This window comes from Aegilops tauschii, chromosome 3 (genome assembly GCF_002575655.3).
Source record: "Aegilops tauschii subsp. strangulata cultivar AL8/78 chromosome 3, Aet v6.0, whole genome shotgun sequence".
NCBI lineage: Eukaryota > Viridiplantae > Streptophyta > Magnoliopsida > Poales > Poaceae > Aegilops > Aegilops tauschii.
In genome coordinates, this window is record NC_053037.3 from 108,456,321 (window position 1) to 108,477,051 (window position 20,731).

The 20,731-nt window shown below is 43.0% G+C and overlaps 1 protein-coding gene across 1 annotated transcript; it reads left to right on the forward strand.

Moving 5' to 3' along the window:
- The first annotated feature begins 12,570 nt into the window (after nt 1-12,570).
- LOC109739236 (chitinase 10) lies at nt 12,571-13,694 on the forward strand. Its single transcript, XM_020298324.3, has 2 exons — nt 12,571-13,062; nt 13,178-13,694. Exons 1-2 carry the CDS (start codon nt 12,593-12,595, stop codon nt 13,542-13,544), a joined length of 837 nt encoding a protein of 278 aa, XP_020153913.2. The 5' UTR covers nt 12,571-12,592; the 3' UTR covers nt 13,545-13,694.
- The last annotated feature ends 7,037 nt before the right edge of the window (nt 13,695-20,731 follow it).

A 20,731-nucleotide genomic window follows, 5' to 3' on the forward strand; every position in this document is an offset into this window, starting at 1 on the left:
TTGACGAAAGCGATCTCTTGGATGAAGAGTTTGATAGTGCGTCCGACGCCTAGAGGAGTCCCAGTCAGTCCTGTGCGATCATGGATTTTGGTCACTTGTATTTTATACGCTTCCGCCACCCGCAATAAGTCTCCTCGAGCCTCACTCCGACGCTCGAAGAGCTGTAGTTTTCAGGAGTCACATCACCCACTTCGCGGTGATATTTCCACCACCGTTGTTATCGTGAGTTAGTAGTTATGCCACCCTATCCGCCGTTATGTTTTATCGGCGTGCATGTAATAAATTGTTGAGCAGTCCCCGCTCAACCTTGTATTATATTCAGTACTCCTGGTATTTTTCTTCTGTGACCAAGATATTGTCTATCAGTGGGAAGGGATTCTTCTTTACTGGTCCGTAAAAGGGATTGGTCTCTCAATAATTATTTTATTGAAAAACCGGTCGTGACACTTGGCCGGCTTCCTTCCTCCTTCATACAGCTCCAGGAGCAACATTGTACTATCGATCATCCAACTACACTCGGCAGGACTAGGGGTATTATCTCTCCGGAGAGCCCCAAACCTGGGTATGTCCGGTGTCCCGCGCCCGCTCATGCCAACCTCGCCTCTGGAGCCCACCAGCGCCCTCGAGCCTCCTCCTCTCTTTAGCCATCCCTTGGCATCTGCCGTGCGCCCACCACGACAGGCACATCCTTACAGTTTTTTCTAGTTTTCTAGAGAATTGATTGGACCAATTATGTTGTTCCCATGTATGTAAGCACTTCTCCCTCATGTCTAATTTTGTAGACACGACCAACCGTCTAAGTAGGCATTGTTCATGATTACCATATCCATCAGGAGAAACATTGCTTACCATTCGAGAGAACTACATCTTTAGTACGGACTACTCTTCTACAAAACAAGCTAAATCAAAAAGGTAGCAAAAACGTTTTTATTGCCAATGATGAGCAAGTGTAAGCACTACCTTCTAATATTGACTAGTTCTAAACATATGATTAATTTTTTACATCAGATTAATTCATAGTTCAGTCCAATGATATGCATCATGTAGTGTTAAATTTTATTCCTTTATCACATGCTTTTGTTGCATCAACAAAGACATGTGGGGAAGACATAACATTTTAGGGTTGCTTGATGTTTTCCCATAACTTAGATTGTCCAGTAGTCATATACTCATATGTAGTCCATTAGTCATGATTAGGGTTGGTCATTAGAGGTTAGTGTTGTATGCATGCTATATATGCAAGTTGGAGCTCATTTAAATTGATTGTTCATTACTGAACTTTATGTATTTTTTTACTGTGCGATACTACAAGACTAATTTTAGGTTAGAGAAATATATTTGCATTTTTACTAACAATGTTATATATATAATTTTTCATCTATATTGATGATGGGGATCATGTTGCTATTAGAGCATTTATGCAATCTTTAATTGTCGAGTATCATGCGATGATGCAATATCAAGCTCGGTGACGAAGCTAAATCCGATAGATCTCGGGTAGGGGGTCCCGAGCTTGCGATCTTGGCTAGATGGTAATAGGACAAACAAAGAACACGGTGTATACCTAGGTTCAGGCCCTCTCGAAGAGGTAAAACTCTACGTCCTGCTTATATTGTATTGATTGTGGATGGGGTATAAAGTACATGTCGATCTACCTTGAGATCATATCTGTGAATGAATCTTAGAATCTTTTGAATATTATCTATCGACTAGCCTAGCCTCATTTATATAAGGTACCGGAGGCCTAGGATTTAGAAGGTCTTGTCTTTTGGACCAAGTCTTGTGGAATCTTCTTTTATACATCATGGGTTGCCCGAAAAGGCCCAGTAATTAACCGCCACGAGGGTCCTCGGCCCGGCCCTCCTGGCCGGGAGACTACATGGTGAGTACCTCCTAGTCGAGGACACCATCACTTGGGTTTCTAAGACATATATATCATAATTTTGTACAGGTTTGCCATCTATATTTGTGATGAAGCTCAACTTGCTCCTGTAGTATTGCATGATCTTGAATATCCAATGTTGTGTTTCATGTACCAAGCTCAAGTTTTTTAGACGTAAATCTCACAACTTTGTACATAGCTCGCCATGCTATTCATAAAATTGACATGTATATGTCTTCATCTTGGTTTTGTAGCATTCACATGATCTTGACCTTACATTTAACTAAGCCAGGGTTTCTTAATTTTAGTCTTTCATTGTTAAGTTCACTTGTGTTTTAGAAACAAGGAGACTATTTTAATGACGTGGTGGCAGGTTTGAGTTCTACTATTAGAGCTTTTGTACATGTTGAACTCAATTGTGTTTTTGGCATCATCTAAGCTATTTCTTAGAAACAAGGAGGCTATTTGAATGACATGGTTACAATTTACCTTTTTTGCAATTGCTCTCTTGATCAAACGAACAACCAAATAGTTTATGCGGCTTTTACAGTGATCCCCTACTATTATCAAACAATTCCTTCTGCTTCTTGTTGATTTTGACACTCTACTTATCAAAAAAGATCTAAACTTAATCTCATACACTAGTGGATTATCACCGGCCATTTTTTTGCTCGTCAAGTGTAGTGCTTTTGAGCCACTCTAGCTAATGATAAAATTGTTTACCCCTCCACTACAGTATGTTGCATAATATAGTGTTTTTTTCTTGTTTAATCGACCTTTTGTTTCTTGTTCAACCACATTTGAGCAAATGTTCGAGAACTTTAATACTGTTCACGAATTTTAAAAATATTCATGAACTTGGAAATGTTTGTGAATTTAAAATGCTAGCAAATTTTAAAAATATTTACAAAATTTATAAAATGTTTGAGAACTTAAAATTTCAGAATTTGAAAACCATCTTGAATTTAAAAAATTCACAAATCGGAAACTAAATTCATGAATTGAAAAAATGCTCGCAAACTACAAAAATTGTTCATGAATTTGAAAAATGTCCGTGAATCTCAAAAATATTCATGAATTTAAATTTATTTGCAAATTTTAATAAAAATCACAAGTTCTAAAAAAATTCTAAATTTAAAATCTTTTATGAATTCAAAAATTCTTTAATTTTTTTTATGATGTTCACAAATTTGGAAAAAGATCATGAATTCAAAACTATTCACAGATTTACAAATTATTGATGAATTCAAAAAAATGCGATTTTTAAATAATATTGAATTTAAAAAATGTTTATGAATTGTTCGTGAACTCAAAAAACTGTTCGCAAATTTAAAAATAGTCATGAATTTGAAAAATGTTCATGAATTTGAATAGTTCTCAAGAATTAAGCAAAAAAGAAGAAAGAAAACCGATTAACCGGTGAGAAAAGGCAGAATAAAACAAAGAAAACCTTCTCAAACTTGCCAAAACCTGATGGAGGGTTCTAAAAGCTTTCAAAATCTTGGGGAAGCAGTTTTGTATGTGGAATTGCATGTAACTTGACAGAAAAATGTGCTTACTGGCTGTAGACCGCTTCGAGTCGCCCTGTAGGCGAGTGCTCGATAGCGCGTGAAAAAAGGTGATACATGGGATTAGTGAAAGGAGAGACCGTTCAGACTAGTAATAGAATTGGAGAGAAAATATTAAGGGACCAGACAAGATGGGGCTTAGCCCATTCGGCTAATGCATCGGAAAGGTGAAACATGAGAGCAACTAATCAGCGGGCACCCTCCGCAACAGGGAGCTCCCATGCGCAGAAGTCCTCCCAACATGCCACGTGGAAGAGCTGGGCGCATGACGTGGGAGCAAAGTTTTTTCTTGTTTTCTGCACGCGTTTTCGTGTTTTTTTGCCTTTTGGGCTTTTGCCTGGGTTTCCTTAGGTTTTGGTGGTATTTTTTTACAAATCACAGTTGTGCTTCTAAAAAAAGATTTATTTTCACGAGAAGCACAACTTGTTCTTTCGCTAGAAGCACATTTGTGCTTCTCAAAGAGAAAAGCACAGCTATGCTTCCTCGAAAATGGGAAGAAAGCACACCATGTGCTTCCGCGAGAAGCATAGCCTTGCTTCCACGAGGAGCACAGCATGCGCTTCCTTAAGAAAAGGAAAAGCATAGCATCCGCTTCTGGTAGCTTTGCTTCCGCAAGAAACACATTCTGTGGGTATCAAAAAAAGAGAAAAAAAACATAGGATGTGCAAAAAGAAAAAAACCGCAATCATGCTTTCGGGCTCCCTTTTTTTCTTCCTTTTTTGGTATTCATTTTTCCGGTTGCTGATTTTTTTTCTTTTTATCTGGTATATGTTTTTCTCTTGGATTTTTTTCGCTGAAACCTATTAACACGGAATCTAGTTTCGAAGATTTCGACATGACAAATCCAGCGGTGAAAGCAATCCGGTATTTGGATGTTGGACGCACGTTTCAGGAGATACATTTCGAATAAGCAAATCTACGGGAAAAAAGGAAAGCTCCCAAGTCACGACAAGTGACACACATTGGCACATGCAGTGCGCTACTTGTCAACATCTGTGAAGGTGGGGAGTGACCTTTACAAGGGATAGCTTTTAACTAATGATTTTCGTGAAACTTTGCCATCTTGTCCACGCACAACCGAGTCGACCATCGCCCGAGACCTTCGGGCAGCGATTTGTCTCGCTTCGTGCGATACAGAAGCACCCCCTCCCCCCTATGTGGTCCCAATTTTTCGATGAGAGGTGATAACTATGATTTTTGGGGACTTGACCCTCATGATCCGGCTACTAATCATACACGGAAAACCGTACATGACTGATATCCACGGCAATCGCTAAACCAACTCATGGTGTTATTGACCGAGTCAATGGTGCGATCGACCTATCCACGAAGGATTTTTCATACAAGTAAATCGAAGAACATGCAAGAAAATAATAGCTAAACTTTTTTAAACAAAACCCGAGACTAAAACCTAATTCGGTTAGCTATTTATTAAGGACGGCGGCCGCCCTAACCGTTGATGTTGCACGTGGACTGCTTCGAAGAATTTTCATGAGGAGCCGGCTATGTGAATAATTGAGAAGGATATCATGAAAAACATTGGTCACAAACATTGTTCTTAATGGCTTTGCATCAAGAAATGCCCCCAAAAAGATTGAAACATTATTGTTTGATGGAGTCATTATAATTTTGTTCTTATTTGAGGTAATTATACTAGTTCCTGTTGAATAATTAGGCATTTTCCCAGTTAGTTTAATCCAGAAAAATAGTGGATAAAACTTGAATAGCAAAATAGTGGTGAAACTAGAAACTAGCAACATTTCGTTGAGACTAGTCATGTAATCGAAAACATAAGCAAAATGCATCATATCCATGTCAATCGCTACTAGCAATAAACCAAATGCTAGCCCTAACAGTGAGGATAAGATTATATACGATGCAGTAGCAGAAGGTGCAGATGTCCCGATCGTCATGTCGTTGAAGAGGTCGTTGACGTCGGGGAAGAAGTCGTCGTTGGGGAACTCGTCGTCGGTGATGTCGCCGTTTGCAGCCACGATGAACAAGAATCCAGCAGTCGCGCAAGGACACTCCCCAAAAACCTGATCGCCCCTCTCCCGTACTGGATCACAAGAGGCGAGGTTTCGGAGGCCTGCTGTCTCACTCTCCGGTGCACGTCAGGAAGCGAGATGGCAAAGAGATAGGCGGTGCAATGCTCTAGAACAATGCGAAGAGTTGTGTATCGTTGGGAAGAGGAGCGACCTCTTATATGAGTAACGAGATGAAACTGAAATAGACGCACTAATTCTCATTAAGGAGAGGAGAAAAGACACACTAAAAATCCTATTAAAATCCTATTAAGTGGTCAGTTTCGTCTCTCATTAGTAGGCAAATCGTTTCAAGTTCTGGCATGAAGAAATATGCTAGCATGCACGGTATGAAGAAACCAATGCACTAATGAAGAAATGGAACCGAAACCAAAATATTGATGCCATCAATGAGGAGATGAATGTCATCATTCACCACCATTCGGTTTCATTTTCCACTAGCGCAAATATTTAGCTTCTTTCTTGTCATGCATGAACGTGCCACATGGGCCTATGGGATTTTCCCAGAAATTATTGGATATAACAAATGGTCTAAATCCCAATAATTCTAACAATCCCCCATCAGATCCCAGGGGCACATCAAGTTTGCCTATGGTTCCAAAGATTGTTTATATACCGGTATTTCGGTGGAGACTGTTAAGTTGAACTTCCACCTAGAACTTCATGCTACACTCGTTCACAACTTGAACAGTGGACTACGCCTTGAACTGCAAGTTTTGTGCAAACAAGTTTCACGTAAAAGCCTTGACCGATACTAGACCGCTGAAAACTTTCCCGCGGGTAGGAGCATATACGTCATATGCTGGGGCCTCTTCATGAGTTTATTAGAGAACACCCAACTCTCACAGACCGCGACGTTTAACAGTCTAACTCATATAGGTGTGTTCTTTCTAGATGTTCTGTAGCACAACATCTTTTCCTACCCAAGCCATTCAGAACACATTAAGATAAATATCAGCCTACCATACAGATTAGGAGAGAATTGCATCATAACGGAGTGGATTTTCATCAAATAAATATTCTCCTCTCAGTTGTCCAATAGCTTGTCTCGCCAATTCTTATTCACGGGATCTCCGATCACAAAGAATGGGTTACCACCATGAACAACTTATGTAGTGGGTCTCAATCCCATCTCCTTCGATGCATTGTCTATCACATTTCGTGACAAACCCTTTGTGAAGGGATCTGCCAGATTCTTCGATGTGTTTATATAGTCCAACGCTATAACTCCGGAGTTTCTCATGAACCTGACAGATTTCAGTCTCCTTCTCACATGTCTTGATGACTTCTTATTATCCTTAGAACTGTTTACCTTGACGATCACTGTTTGATTATCACAGTTCATTAGAATAGCTGGTATTGGTTTTTCAACCACCGGCAAGTCCATCAAAAGTTCTCGAAGCCATTCTGCTTCAACTGTTGTCGTGTATAATGCTGTGAGTTCTGCTTCCATTGTTGACCTTGTTAAGATGGTCTGCTTGGAAGACTTCCAGGAAACAGCAGCACCACCAAGTGTAAACACATAACCACTTGTCGCTTTAAGCTCATCAGCATCAGATATCCAATTTGCATCACTATAACCTTCAAGTACTCTTGGATATCCGGTATAGTGAAGCCCATAACTCGCAGTACCTTTCAGATAGCGCATTATTCTCTCAAGTGCATGCCAATGAACATCTCCCGGGTTTGAAACAAACCGGCTTAGTTTACTCACAGAAAACGAGATGTCAGGCCTCATAGCACTAGATAAATACATAAGCGAGCCAATGATTTGAGAATATCTCAATTGATCCTTTGTTTCTCCTTGGTTCTTCCGAATCAAAACACTCGGATCATAAGGTGTCGGAGAAGGTTTGCAATCTGAATATCCAAAGTGATCCAGAATCTTCTCCACATAGTGAGACTGCAAGAGAGTGATCCCACCATCACCACCTCTTAAAAGCTTGATGTTCAAGATAACATCAGCTACTCCAAGGTCTTTCATCTCAAAGTTTTGATTCAGAAAATCTTTCACTTCCTGAATGACTTTGAGATTTGTTCCAAATATAAGTATGTCATCAACATACAAACATAATATAACTCCTTCGCCCCCACCATGGCGATAGTACACACACTTGTCGGCTTCGTTTGCAACAAAGCCTGTAGATGTCAAAGTTCTTTCGAACTTCTCGTGCCATTGCTTAGGTGCTTGTCTCAAACCATACAAAGATTTCAACTATTTACACACTTTTCCTTCATGACCATCTACTACAAAACCATCGGGTTGTTCCATGTAAATTTCCTCCTCCAACTCTCCATTTAGGAAAGCTGTCTTAACGTCCATTTGATGGACAAGAAGATTGTGTGAGGCGGCCAATGAGAGTAGTACTCGAATGGTGGTCAATTTGGCCACAGGCGCATAAGTATCAAAGAAATCTTCACCTTCTTTTTGGGTATATCCCTTGGCTACAAGCCGCGCCTTGTACTTTTCAATTGTACCATCGGGCCTAAGTTTTTTCTTAAACACCCACTTACGCCCTACAAGTTTACATCCATAAGGACGATCAGTGATCTCCCATGTCCCGTTAGCCATGATAGAATCCATCTCACTACGCACAACTTCTTTCCAGTAGTCAGCATCAGAAGATGCATAAGCTTCTGAAATAGAAGTGGGAGTATCATTCACGAGCTACACAATGAAATCTTCACCAAATGACTTTGCGGTCCTTTGTCTCTTGCTCCTTCTAGGAGCTTCATTGTCATCCTCCTCTGGAATATCTGTGTGTTTTTTCTCGGAATGTTCCAATGGAACAGTAGGTCCAGGAGTTGTCTCTGACCTCTAACTAGATGAGCTAGGCATATCCTTCATAGGAAAAATATCCTCAAAGAAAGTCGAATCATTCAACTCCATGATGGTACCAACATTCATGTCAAGTACCTCAGATTTCACCACTAGAAATCTATAGCCAATGCTATGGAAAGCATAACCCAGGAAAACGCAATCAACTGTTTTTGGCCCAAGCTTACGCTTCTTGGTAATTGGTACATTGACCTTCGCCAAACAACCCCAAGTTCGTAAGTAGGAAAGTTTAAGCCTTTTCCTTTCCCATTCTTCAAACGGGGTAATCTCTTTATTCTTTGTGGGAACTCTATTTAGGACATGATTTGCAGTCATCAAAGCCTCCCCCCACCATTCCTTGGAAAGTCCCGCTGTATCTAACATGGCGTTAACCAAATCAGTAGAGTTCGGTTCTTTCGTTCGGCAACCCCGTTTGACTGGGGGGAATAGGGAGGCGTCCTCTCATGTATTATACCATGTTCCTCACAAGATAAATTGAAATCGTTGGAAAAATACTCTCCACCGCGATCCGACCTAAGCCTTTTGATTTTTCGATCGAGTTGATTCTCTGCTTCGGCTTTATAGAATTTAAAGTAGTGCAAAGCCTCATCTTTTGTTTTCAACAAATATACCATGCAATATCTAGTAGAGTCATCGATTAGAGTCATGAAATATCTTTTTCCACCTTTTGTCAACACGCCATTTATCTCGCAAAGATCTGAATGTATGAGATCAAGTGGTGCCAAATTCCTCGCCTCAACAGTTGTATGAGACTTGCGAGGTTGCTTTGCTTGCACACAAACTTGGCACTTAGAACCTTTGACAATTGTAAATTTCGGGATTAAACTCAAATTTGCTAGCCGCGTCATGACACCAAAGTTAATATGACAAAGTCGTGAATGCCAAACATTTGATTCGGTTTCACTTCAACATTATTAATAACTTTAGTGCAAAAGTCTGACAAAGATAAGCGGAACAAGCCTCCGCTCTCATAGCCTTTCCCAACAAATTGTCCACACTTAGATACTACAACCTTATTGGACTCAAATACCAATTTATAACCATCTCGACACAAACGAGAACCGCTGACGAGATTTTTATTTATAGCAGGGACATGCTGCACGTTCTTCATTCGCACGATCTTTCTCGAAGTAAAATTCAGATCGACCTTGCCAACACCATGAACAGAAGCATGTGTCCCATTTCCCATCAGCACGGGTGTAGTTCTTGCGACCTGATAAGAAGAAAACATGTTTATGTCAGAACACACATGTACATTGGCACCAATGTCAATCCACCAATCTGGAGAATGACATACTGAAAGAATGGTAGGAAATTTACCATACCCGACATCTTTCATGTCAACATCGCCAATAACAACATTAGCGGTCTTGCTATTGTTCTCATTCTGACGCATGTCCCAGCGGTCCTTGCAGGATGAAGCCCAATGTTCTTCACTGCCACATACATGGCACTTTCCTTTCTTCTTATAATTATCCTTCTTCTTCTTGAAGTTGACAGGTTGTGGGGCTTTGTACTTGCCATCAAATTTTCCTTTGCCCACATAATTATTTCTGTTCTTGGGTTTGTGGTTTTGGAAATTTCTCTTTTGTACCAAATTGGCTCTAGTATTCGCCTCATAGAAACGAGCACGTGTGTCTTTTGCCCTCGCCTTCTCTTCCACATCAAGAGTGCCAATTAGATTGACAACAGTAAATTCTTGCCTCTTATGCTTCAGAGAGGTAGCAAAATTCCTCCACGAAGGTGGAAGCTTGGCAATGATGCCTCCGGCAACGGATTTGTCCGGTAACACACAATTGAAATGCTCAAGTTCTTTAGTGAGCGACTGAATCTCATGAGCCTGCTCAACAACGGAGCGGTCATCAGTCATCTTGTAGTCATGGCACGGTTCCATGATATACAACTCACTTCCTGCGTCTGCGACTCCAAACTTGGCTTCGAGCGCATCCCACATATCTTTACCGACCATGATGGTCATGAATGGATCGACAATCTTGTCACCAAGAACACTCAAGACAACACCTCTGAAAAGGGTGTCTGTAGCCTGGAAAGCTTGCTCCTGCTCAGTAGTCAGCTCTCCCTCTGTCTTGCCTTTAGAGACGTGAAAACAGTTCATGGTGGCAAGCCAAAGAACTGCCCTCGCACGCCACCTCTTATAGTTCACGCCCTCAAATGGTGCGGGTTTGAGAGTTGCAGCAAAAGCAATAGGAGAAAATTGCCTACACATATCAGGTTTTTGGATTGTTGAATAATTAGGCATTTTCCCATTTAGTTTAATCCAGAAAAATAGTGGATAAAACATGAATAGCAAAATAGTGGTGAAACTATAAACTAGCAACATTTCGTTGAGACTAGTCATGTAATCGAAAACATAAGCAAAATGCATCATATCCATGTCAATCGCTACTAGCAATAAACCAAATGCTAGCCCTAACAGTGAGGATAAGATGACATACGATGCAGTAGCAGAAGGTGCAGATGTCCCGATTGTCATGTCGTTGAAGAGGTCGTTGACGTTGGGGAAGAAGTCGTCGTTGGGGAACTCGTCGTCGGTGATGTCGCCGTTCGCAGCCACGATGAACAAGAATCCAGCAGTCGCGCAAGGACGCTCCCCAAAAACCTGGTCGCCCCTCTCCGTACCGGATCACAAGAGGCGAGGTTTCGAAGGCCTGCTGTCTCACTCTCCGGTGCACGCCAGGAAGCGAGATGGGAAAGAGATAGGCGGTGCAATGCTCTGGAACAATGCGAAGAGTTGTGTATCGTTGGGAAGAGGAGCGACCTCTTATATGAGTAACGAGATGAAACTGAAATAGACGCACTAATTCTCATTAAGGAGAGGAGAAAAGACACACTAAAAATCCTATTAAAATCCTATTAAGTGGTCAGTTTCGTCTCCCATTAGTAGGCAAATCGTTTCAAGTTCTTGCATGAAAAAATATGCTAGCATGCACGGTATGAAGAAACCAATGCACTAACGAAGAAATGGAACCGAAACCAAAATATTGATGCCATCAATGAGGAGATGAATGTCATCATTCACGACCATTCGGTTTCATTTTCCACTAGCGCAAATATTTTAACTTCTTTCTTGTCATGTATGAACGTGCCACATGGGCCTATGGGATTTTCCCAGAAATTATTGGATATAACAAATGGTCTAAATCCCAATAATTCTAACAGTTCCCGTCTACTAATGTTTTATTCATTCTGTCCTAATATGCCACTATTCAACATCACTATTGGACGTCTCAAACTAAGAATGTGTGATTCAAAGTCAACTCTTAATACTTGAGGGACAGCAGCCCAAGGTAGAGCCGCCCCGAGTATTATATTGCTGCAGAGGCCGGATGTAATCGATAGCATCTTCACGTATATGAATTATTGTAGAAAAAAGAAGAGTGAAAGGAAGAAAAAAGAAAAAAAGGTTGGCCGTGATTTGTAGGCCGTGCACATATCTTCCACTCTATAGCGGTCAACGCTTGCTCGAATAGACACGCATGTATGCTTACCTCCTTCGGAAAAAGAAGAGACGCATTCTTGTATTGCAGCACTAACCGGTCGTATTGCGCCAACGAACTCCACTCACCATGTAAGCTGCTGACCTGGTTAGATACCCTGCGCACCCGGCCGCATGCTGAATGGTCTTCCAATTGCTGCAATGATTTCCCAATTTCCGGCATGTAATGCTTGGACGCACCACAGCTCCACTTACGACTCATAATCTATAGCTGAATCTTCTGGATTTGTGTAGCTCCACTTGCCAATTCAACCCGGAACAAACAGGACGCAATCCGTCCCCCATGTAATAAGGTTTGTTGCTTGGACGCCCATCCATGGCCGTTTCTTGGTCAGACTGACCACTGTGCCGTCGCCGTTACGACCTCTTCCTCTTCCTCTTCCTCTTGCTCCTTTCTTTATTCAGCCCGCCTGCATGCATGGCCTGTGTAGGCAAGAGCTGCGGCATGGGTGCTCCGCTTGCTTCTGGTACACGTCCCGGTGGTGATCGATAGCGAGACCCAGACCGGCTCGCACGATCCTTTGCCTTGCGCTGACATGATCAAGTCAACCAATGGTGGCGCGGTCGACGGCCGCGCCACTAGCTGCATGCGTCGCCCCCACCCACCACACCACTGCCGGCCGCCATTGTCGCATTCCGCATGTCCTCACGCCACTCCACCGGTAAGGCAGTCGGTGGAGCGGATATAAAACGCACACGCGTGTCCTCATGTCGAGCAAGCCGCCAATAAGCACTCCAGCAATGGCACCTCACGCGCGCGGCCTCCGTTTCCTCATCGCCGTTGCCGTGTTCTCGGCCGCCACGGCCGTGGCGGGGGCGCGGCACGGCGCCGCCGGGCAGTGCCGCCCGGTGGGGGCGATCGTCACCGAGGAGCTCTACTCGTCCCTGTTCCTGCACAAGGACGACGCCGTCTGCCCCGCCAAGGGGTTCTACACCTACGCGTCCTTCATCCGCGCCACCAGGAAGTTCCCCAAGTTCGGCGCCACCGGCGACCTCGTGACGCGCAGGCGCGAGGTCGCCGCCTTCCTCGCGCAGATCTCCCACGAGACGACGGGCGGGTGGGCGACCGCGCCGGACGGCCCATACTCGTGGGGCCTGTGCTACAAGGAGGAGATCAGCCCGCAGAGCAGCTACTGCGACGCCACGGACAAGCAGTGGCCGTGCTACCCCGGCAAGTCCTACCATGGCCGAGGCCCCATCCAAATCTCATGGTACTGATAAATTCCCTGAGCTTACCTGCAAATTTCACTCATGGCGCCGGCTCGTTAGAATGCACACATCTGACCTCTGAGTCTGACCTCTGACCTCTGGCCGGCTGATGAACAGGAATTTCAACTACGGTCCGGCGGGGCAGGCCCTGGGGTTCGACGGGCTGCGGAACCCGGAGCTGGTGGCCAACTGCTCGGACACGGCGTTCCAGACGGCGTTGTGGTTCTGGATGACGCCCAGGGAGACCAAGCCGTCGTGCCACCAGGTGATGGTCGGCGAGTACCGCCCCAGCAGGGCCGACGCCGCCGCGAACCGCACGGCCGGGTTCGGGCTGGTCACCAACATCGTCAACGGTGGCCTCGAGTGCAACGTCGCCGACGACGCGCGGGTCAACAACCGGATCGGCTTCTACCGGCGGTACTGCCAGGTCCTCGGCGTCGACGTCGGGCCCAACCTCGACTGCGCGCACCAGCTCCCGTACTAGCCCGAGGGAGTACCCTCACGTTTCTCGATCGGGAGAAAACCATAGCCTCACGTGCTACGTAGTTGCTTAAATTTGTAGTTTAGTTAAGCCTACAAAGAAAAACACTTGTATTTTGTTAGTAATAAATCTAATAAATTAAGGTTCCTTTAACATTGATCATACTATCAACAAGTGAAATTGAAGCAAGCACGAATGACAAATATCCTGAGCAAATTGAAAGCTACACCAAGATTCTAAAGTCGTCGTGTCTAACTTCATTGTTCGCACCTAATTGTGCTTTCTTGTATTCGATAAAGATTTTTTTTGAGAAGTATTCGATAATGAAATTGTAGAGGACAAGCCGAACAAGGCGGAGTGACTTTTTTTAAAAGAGAGGGGCTTGCCAGGCAATAAACTGAGGCCCTTCTCTTACAAAAAGAGTGCAAAGTAAAGTAAACGAAATCATACAGGGTCACAAGTGACCGAACAAAGTGGCACCTCGCTTGCAAGCTAGACACTAGACATAGGAAACAATGAGGGTCACCCACGGAGAGTCTCTGAATGGAAGAAGACGATCAGACGATGGCTTCTAGCCCTCATTGTCCCGTCTCAAGGCGGCGCGAAGAGCTTGACACTTTGCACAAAGATTGTTGATCAGATGATCATGTTGTGGTCGATCCTATTGTCTCTCCAGTGATCTCCCAATTTATACACAAGATTGGTTCGATGCTTGAATACAAGACCTTCTCCAAAGTTACCATGCTAATGCAGCAAATCCCACACAACAAATTTTCCTATCTTTTTTGTGGGTCCCTTGCACAAGTTTATGGAATTTGGCAAACCTAGCCGGATTCCGCGAGAACCCCCTGGTGTTTCAGATCACACTCCATATAAATTTGGCCACTATGCATGAGAAGAATATGTGGTCACAATTTTCATTGACACCACACCAAATGCAAGTGTCGTCCTCTAGGCCATGTCTGTTGAGCACCTGCTCCCAAGTTCGGATCCTGTTCCTGGAAACAAATTTTCTTGAACTTTGGTGGAATCCTCGCTCTACCCATTACCTCATAGTGCCTAGTGGATTTTTAAATCTCTCTATAAAGAGAATCCAAGGAGAGCTTGTAGAATTTTGCCTCTAGTTCCTCAATTATCATAATAATGGCATGTTCATAGCTTGTAGAACTTTGCAATATGTTTTTATCCTTCTTAAGGACCCAAACATAAGAAAGTAAGCATTCTATATTTGCTCTTCCTATCAAGTCTCCATCACCTACTCTAACCTTCTTAGAACACATCCCAAGAGGAAACATGGTGACAGCAAGAAAAGTAACTAGGGACTGAAAATGTAAATCTTTTTTAGTTTTCGATAACTTTGCAAAACTAAAGGCACGCACAAGGATAAAACACTACAACTAGGCAAGATACAAAACAAGGAGATAATAAAGGTGATGCAAAACCTATTGCAAAAGAATGTACCTCCTCGACAACGGCGCCAAAAATTGACTACTACTAACGGTGTTAGCTTTTGTTGGGATCCCCGACGTGGGAGTTTGTAGTGTGCAACAAGCTTTCTCTTAGTGAGAAACCAATGTTCAATTCGTCGAGGCACCGGTATCCTGCAACAGTTCCCCAACAGTGGCATCCGAGCCAGGTCTATGCGTAGATGATATGCACGAGTAGAACACAAAGAGTTGTGGGCGATAATAGTCATACTGCTTACCACCAACGTCTTATTTTGATTCAGCGGTATTGTTGGATGAAGCGGCCCGGACCAACCTTACATGACCACGTTCATGAGAATGGTTCCACCGACAGACATGCAACTTGTTTTGCATAAAGGTGGCTGGCGGGTGTCTGTTTCTCCAACTTTAGTTGAATCAAATTTGACTACGACATCCTTGTTGAAGGTTAAAATAGCACACTTGACGAAAAATCGTTGTGGTTTTGATGTGTAGGTAAGAACGGTTCTTGCTAGAAGCCTGTAGCAGCCATGAAAAACTTGCAACAACAAATTAGAGGACGTCTAACTTGTTTTTGTAGGGCATGTTGTGATGATATGGTCAAGACATGATGTGATATACGTTATTGTATGAGATGATCATGTTTTGTAAAAGTTATCGGCAACTAGAAGGAGCCTTATGGTTGTCGCTTTATTGTATGAGATGCAATCGCCATGTAATTGCTTTACTTTATCGCTATGCGGTAGCGATAGTTGTAGAAGCAATAGTTGGCAAGACGACAACGATGCTACGATGGAGATCAAGGTGTCAAGCCGGTGATGATGGAGATCATGATGGTGCTTTGGAGATGGAGATCAAAGGCACCCATATCATGTCACATATTTTGATTGCTAGTGATGTTTATCTTTTTATGCATCTTATTTTGCTTAGTAGGACGGTAGCATTATAAGATGATCCCTCACTAAATTTCAAGGTATAAGTGTTCTCCCTGAGTATGCACCGTTGTGACAGTTCGTCGTGCCGAGACACCATGTGAGGATCGGGTGTGATAAGCTCTACGTTCACATACAACGGGTGCAACATAGTTTTGCATGTGCAGAATACTCGGGTTAAACTTGACGAGGCTAGCATATGCAGATATGGTCTCGGAACACTGAGACCAAAAGGTCGAACGTGAATCATATAGTAGATATGATCAACATAGAGATGTTCACCATTGAAAACTACTCCATCTCACGTGATGATCGGACATGGTTTAGTTGATATGGATCACGTGATCATTTAGATGACTAGATGGATGTCTATCTATGTGGGAGTTCTTAAATAATATGGTTAATTGAACTTTAATTTATCATGAACTTAGTCCTGATAGTCTTTGCATATCTATGTTGTTGTAGATCAATGGCCCGTGCTACCGTTCCCTTCAATTTTAATGCGTTCCTAGAGAAAGCTAAGTTGAAAGATGATGGTAGAACCTACACGGACTGGGTCCGTAACTTGAGAATTATCCTCATTGCTGCACAAAAGAATTACGTCCTGGAAGCACCGCTAGGTGCGAGGCCTGCTGCAGGAGGAACTCCGGACGTTATGAACGTCTGGCAAGCTAAAGCTGATGACTACTCGATAGTTCAGTGTGCCATGCTTTATGGCTTAGAATCGGGACTTCAAAGACGTTTTGAACATCATGGGGCATATGAGATGTTCCAAGAGTTGAAGTTAATATTTCAAGCAAATGTCCGAGTTGAGAGATATGAAGTCTCCAACAAGTTCTATAGCTGCAAAATGGAGGAGAACAGTTCTGTCAGTGAACACATACTCAGAATGTCTGGGTACCATAACCACTTGACTCAGCTGGGAGTTAATCGTCCGGATGATAGTGTTATTGACATAGTTCTCCAATCACTGCCACCAAGCTATAAAGGCTTCGTGATGAATATAATATGCAAGGAATGGAAAGACAATTCCCGAGCTCTTCGCAATGCTTAAGGCTGCAGAGGTAGAAATCAAGAAGGAGCATCAAGTGTTGATGGTTAACAAGACCCTAGTTTCAAGAAAAAGGGCAAAGGAAAAAAGGGGGACTTCAAGAAGAATAGCAAGCAAGTTGCTGCTCCCGGGAAGAAGCCCAAGTCTGGACCTAAGCCTGAAACTGAGTGCTTCTACTGCAAAGGGACTGGCCACTGGAAGCGGAATTGCCCCAAGGCGGATAAGAAGGATGGCAAAGTGAAAGGTATATTTGATATACATGTTATTGATGTGTACCTTATTAATGCTCGTAGTAGCGCCTGAGTATTTGATACTGGTTCTGTTGCTCGTATTTACAACTCGAAACAGGGGCTACGGATTAAAGAAGATTGGCCAAGGACGAGGTGAAGATGCACGTCGGAAATGGTTCCAAGGTCGATGTGATCGCAGTCGGCACGTGTAACATCCCAAATTTTCAATTTGGAATGTTATAAATAGGTCATCATATGCATATCATATTTTAATTGCATCTCGTTTGCGATCCTAGAAAATCCTAAGCAACTCAAGGACCCACGGAGAGAGTTGGGGATTTCATTATTTTCATATTTGAATTTTTCTCAAATTTGAAAAGAGGATCATTTTGGTTTTATTATTTTTTTCTCCGAAATATTCCCAATATAAAAATAAAAGAGAGGAGATAAAATGACTTCTCCAAAATAAAAGAAATATTGGAGGAAAAATGTTAAAATCAAATAAATAATTTATTTGGATTTTTAGTGCTATTTTATTTGAATTAGAAAAAAATATGCATTATTCAAAATTGTATATTAGGGCCAAAAAATGTTCACTTTGTTCTAAATATTTTATTTAGACGGTGAAAATTGTTTTTGGCATTTTTAGAATTTTTTATTTATATTTATTTAGGATTTTTCCTTCGGCGGAATTTATTTAAAAAAACTCTCCGAACTGAACTGGGCCGAAGCCCAGCCGGCCCGTTCGCGCCATCCGCCTCCTGCTCTGACTCGGGACCGAAGTCTCGAGCGCTCGCGCCGCCACCGCCGAGTCCCGTCGGGACACGCCTCTCGAGGCCGTGCCCCCTCGCGCAAGCCCCCCCGAGGCTTTATAAGCCGACGCCCCGGCCCCTCTCACCACCACCACCGCCGCCCACAGCAGCAAGCAGCAGCAGCCACCGCCGCCTGCCGCGCTCGCCCCCGCCGCGTTCGCTGCTGCCGCCGCCTGCCGCTGCACCGCGCCGCCGCCCGCGGAGCCTCGCCGCCTCGCCGTTGACCACGCCGCCCGCCGCCGCCGGTTTTGTCTGTTTTTTGTCGGTTTATTTCAGTAAACCCTAGATCTAGTTCGTTTTTTATATGTCGGTTTTCCTCGGTTTTCTCGGTTTAGAGCTATTTTGCGAACGTTCGCTCGTTTAGATCTAATAACGAACGAATTCGTTCGTTTGTCTCTGTTAGCGGACGTTCGTTCGATAGGTTTTTATTTTTATTTTATTTTCGTCCAGGGACCTATCCGCGAATATTTTTATCACAGATTAGCCCCTGATCTTCAAACCGTCGCAACTTTTCAACCGTTCGTCCAAATCCAGTGAAACCAGCGCCAAAATCTTCGTCTCGAACCCCTCTTTCTAGTTAATCAACTTGAACATGATTTTGGCAATTTAAAATTTGGTTTCAAGCAGATTTGATTTCGAACTTCTTTTGATCGTAGTTTCAGTTCCGTAGCTCCGATTCGATTGATTCTTTTTGCAAATCGAAGCTCTTCAGTTGAACTTTCAGTTTGGACTTTCTTATCTGACTTTTACTCTTGCATCTATGCTTGAGTGCTTATGTATGCTATTGTTTGTTTGCGATAGAATTTCCGGAGTGCGAAGCGTGCTACTACGAGTCTCTAGGGTTTGCAGATCGTCAGCAAGGCAAGTAACACTTTGATCATACCCTTTATTACCCAGTTTTTATGCATTAGTTCCAATCCTCAAACATTGCATGAGTAGGATCTGATTAACATGTGGGTATTGGTAAGTAGTTGATGAGGTACAACCTATTGACCTTTATTATTATCAAACCCTTGGAGTTACTTCTACATTATGCTTATACTGCTATGCTATGCTCGTAGACGTGGATTGGTTGAGTGTATCCATGACAGATGTGAGAGTTGTTAATTAATGGTTAACTTAAGGTGGCTACTTAAATACACATCTGGGTGGATTGGTTGCGGGCACCTGGAGAATCCAGTGTTGTCCTAGGATATCCCGGAGTACCCGTGTGATCATCCTACGGCTCGCCACCCAGGCTCAAAGGGATCATAAGATTATTCGTGCTAGAAACTTCCGTGTGCAGCCACAAGCCATTATGGGCTCTGGCATAGTTGAGTATATTGCGTGACCTCTTTCAGTGGTAGGCTAGCAGATGTAGGGGAAAGTAGGTGTAACTGTCTACCCAGAGTAAACAATTAATGCATCTGAAAGACTATGTCTCGGTCATCCGTTTCTCAAACACCATGTAGTGCGAGAAATCCAACGGAGGAGATCGAGTCTTGTGGGGAAAAGTGCGCAAACCTCTGCAGAGTGTACAAACTAATCATGGTTAGCCGTGTCCCCGGTTATGGACATCTTGAGTATCTGGTTCTTGAATTATCATGTTGATCTCATCACTCTTTTAAATTAATTTGTTGGGTTATTAATACTGCTTAATTGGGATTGAGTTGGAGGAACCTTTCAATGTTTATCAATTACCATGATCGTTAAATAAAACATATTTCCTTTGCAGTAGGGAAAAATTGGCTTTTCGCAAAAACATGATAACCATAGAGCCTCCACCAGCCATATATACATGTAGTGATAGCATTTACCTGTTCATTGCTCTATTGTGTTATTTTTGCCAGCATATTCCATGTGCTGACCCGTTCCGGGCTGCAACATATTATGTTGCAGACTTTTCAGACGAAGAGTAAGGTGCGCTAGGTCGTTGTCGTGCACTCGGCTATGCCGTTGGAGTTGATGGACTCACTTACCTTTGATGCTTCCGCAGTTATCTTATTTAGATGGCCTTAAGCCATATTATTGTAATAGTTCTCTTTTCAGACATTCGATGTAATAAGTGTGTGATTGTACTCTGTTATAAACCCTTCAAGTACTGTGTGTGTCAGCATTACCGATCCAGGGATGACACTTATGCACAGAGATTTGACCGTCCGAGGTCGGATCGCTACAACATGCTACCTCTACATTTACCTTCGGGATTAATTTTTGACCTGAATAATTGTTATTTGGTGCCAGCATTGCGCATGAACATTATATCTGGATCGTGTTTGATGCGGGACAGTTATTCATTTAAATCGGAGAATAATGGTTGTTCTATTTATATGAGTAATATCTTTTATGGTCATGCACCCTTGATGAGTGGTCTATTTTTATTGAATCTCGATCGTAGTGATACACATATTCATAATATTGAGGCCAAAAGATGAAAAGTTAATAATGATAGTGCACCTTATTTGTGGCACTGTCGTTTAGGTCATATTGGTGTAAAGCGCATGAAGAAACTCCATGCAGATGGGCTTTTGGAATCACTTGATTATGAATCACTTGATCCTTGTGAACCATGCCTCATGGGCAAGATGACTAAGACTCCGTTCTCCGGAACAATGGAGCGAGCCACTGACTTGTTGGAAATAATACATACTAATGTATGCGGTTCGATGAGTGTTGAGGCTCGCGGCGGGTATCGTTATTTTCTAACTTTCACAGATGATTTGAGCAGATATGGGTATATC

Coding starts and splice junctions, on each gene's coding strand:
- LOC109739236 (XM_020298324.3), top strand. CDS start 12,593: ATGGCACCTCACGCGCGCGGCCTCCGTTTCCTCATCGCCGTTGCCGTG. Junction 13,063..13,177: donor GGCCCCATCCAAATCTCATG/GTACTGATAAAT, acceptor GCTGATGAACAG/GAATTTCAACTACGGTCCGG.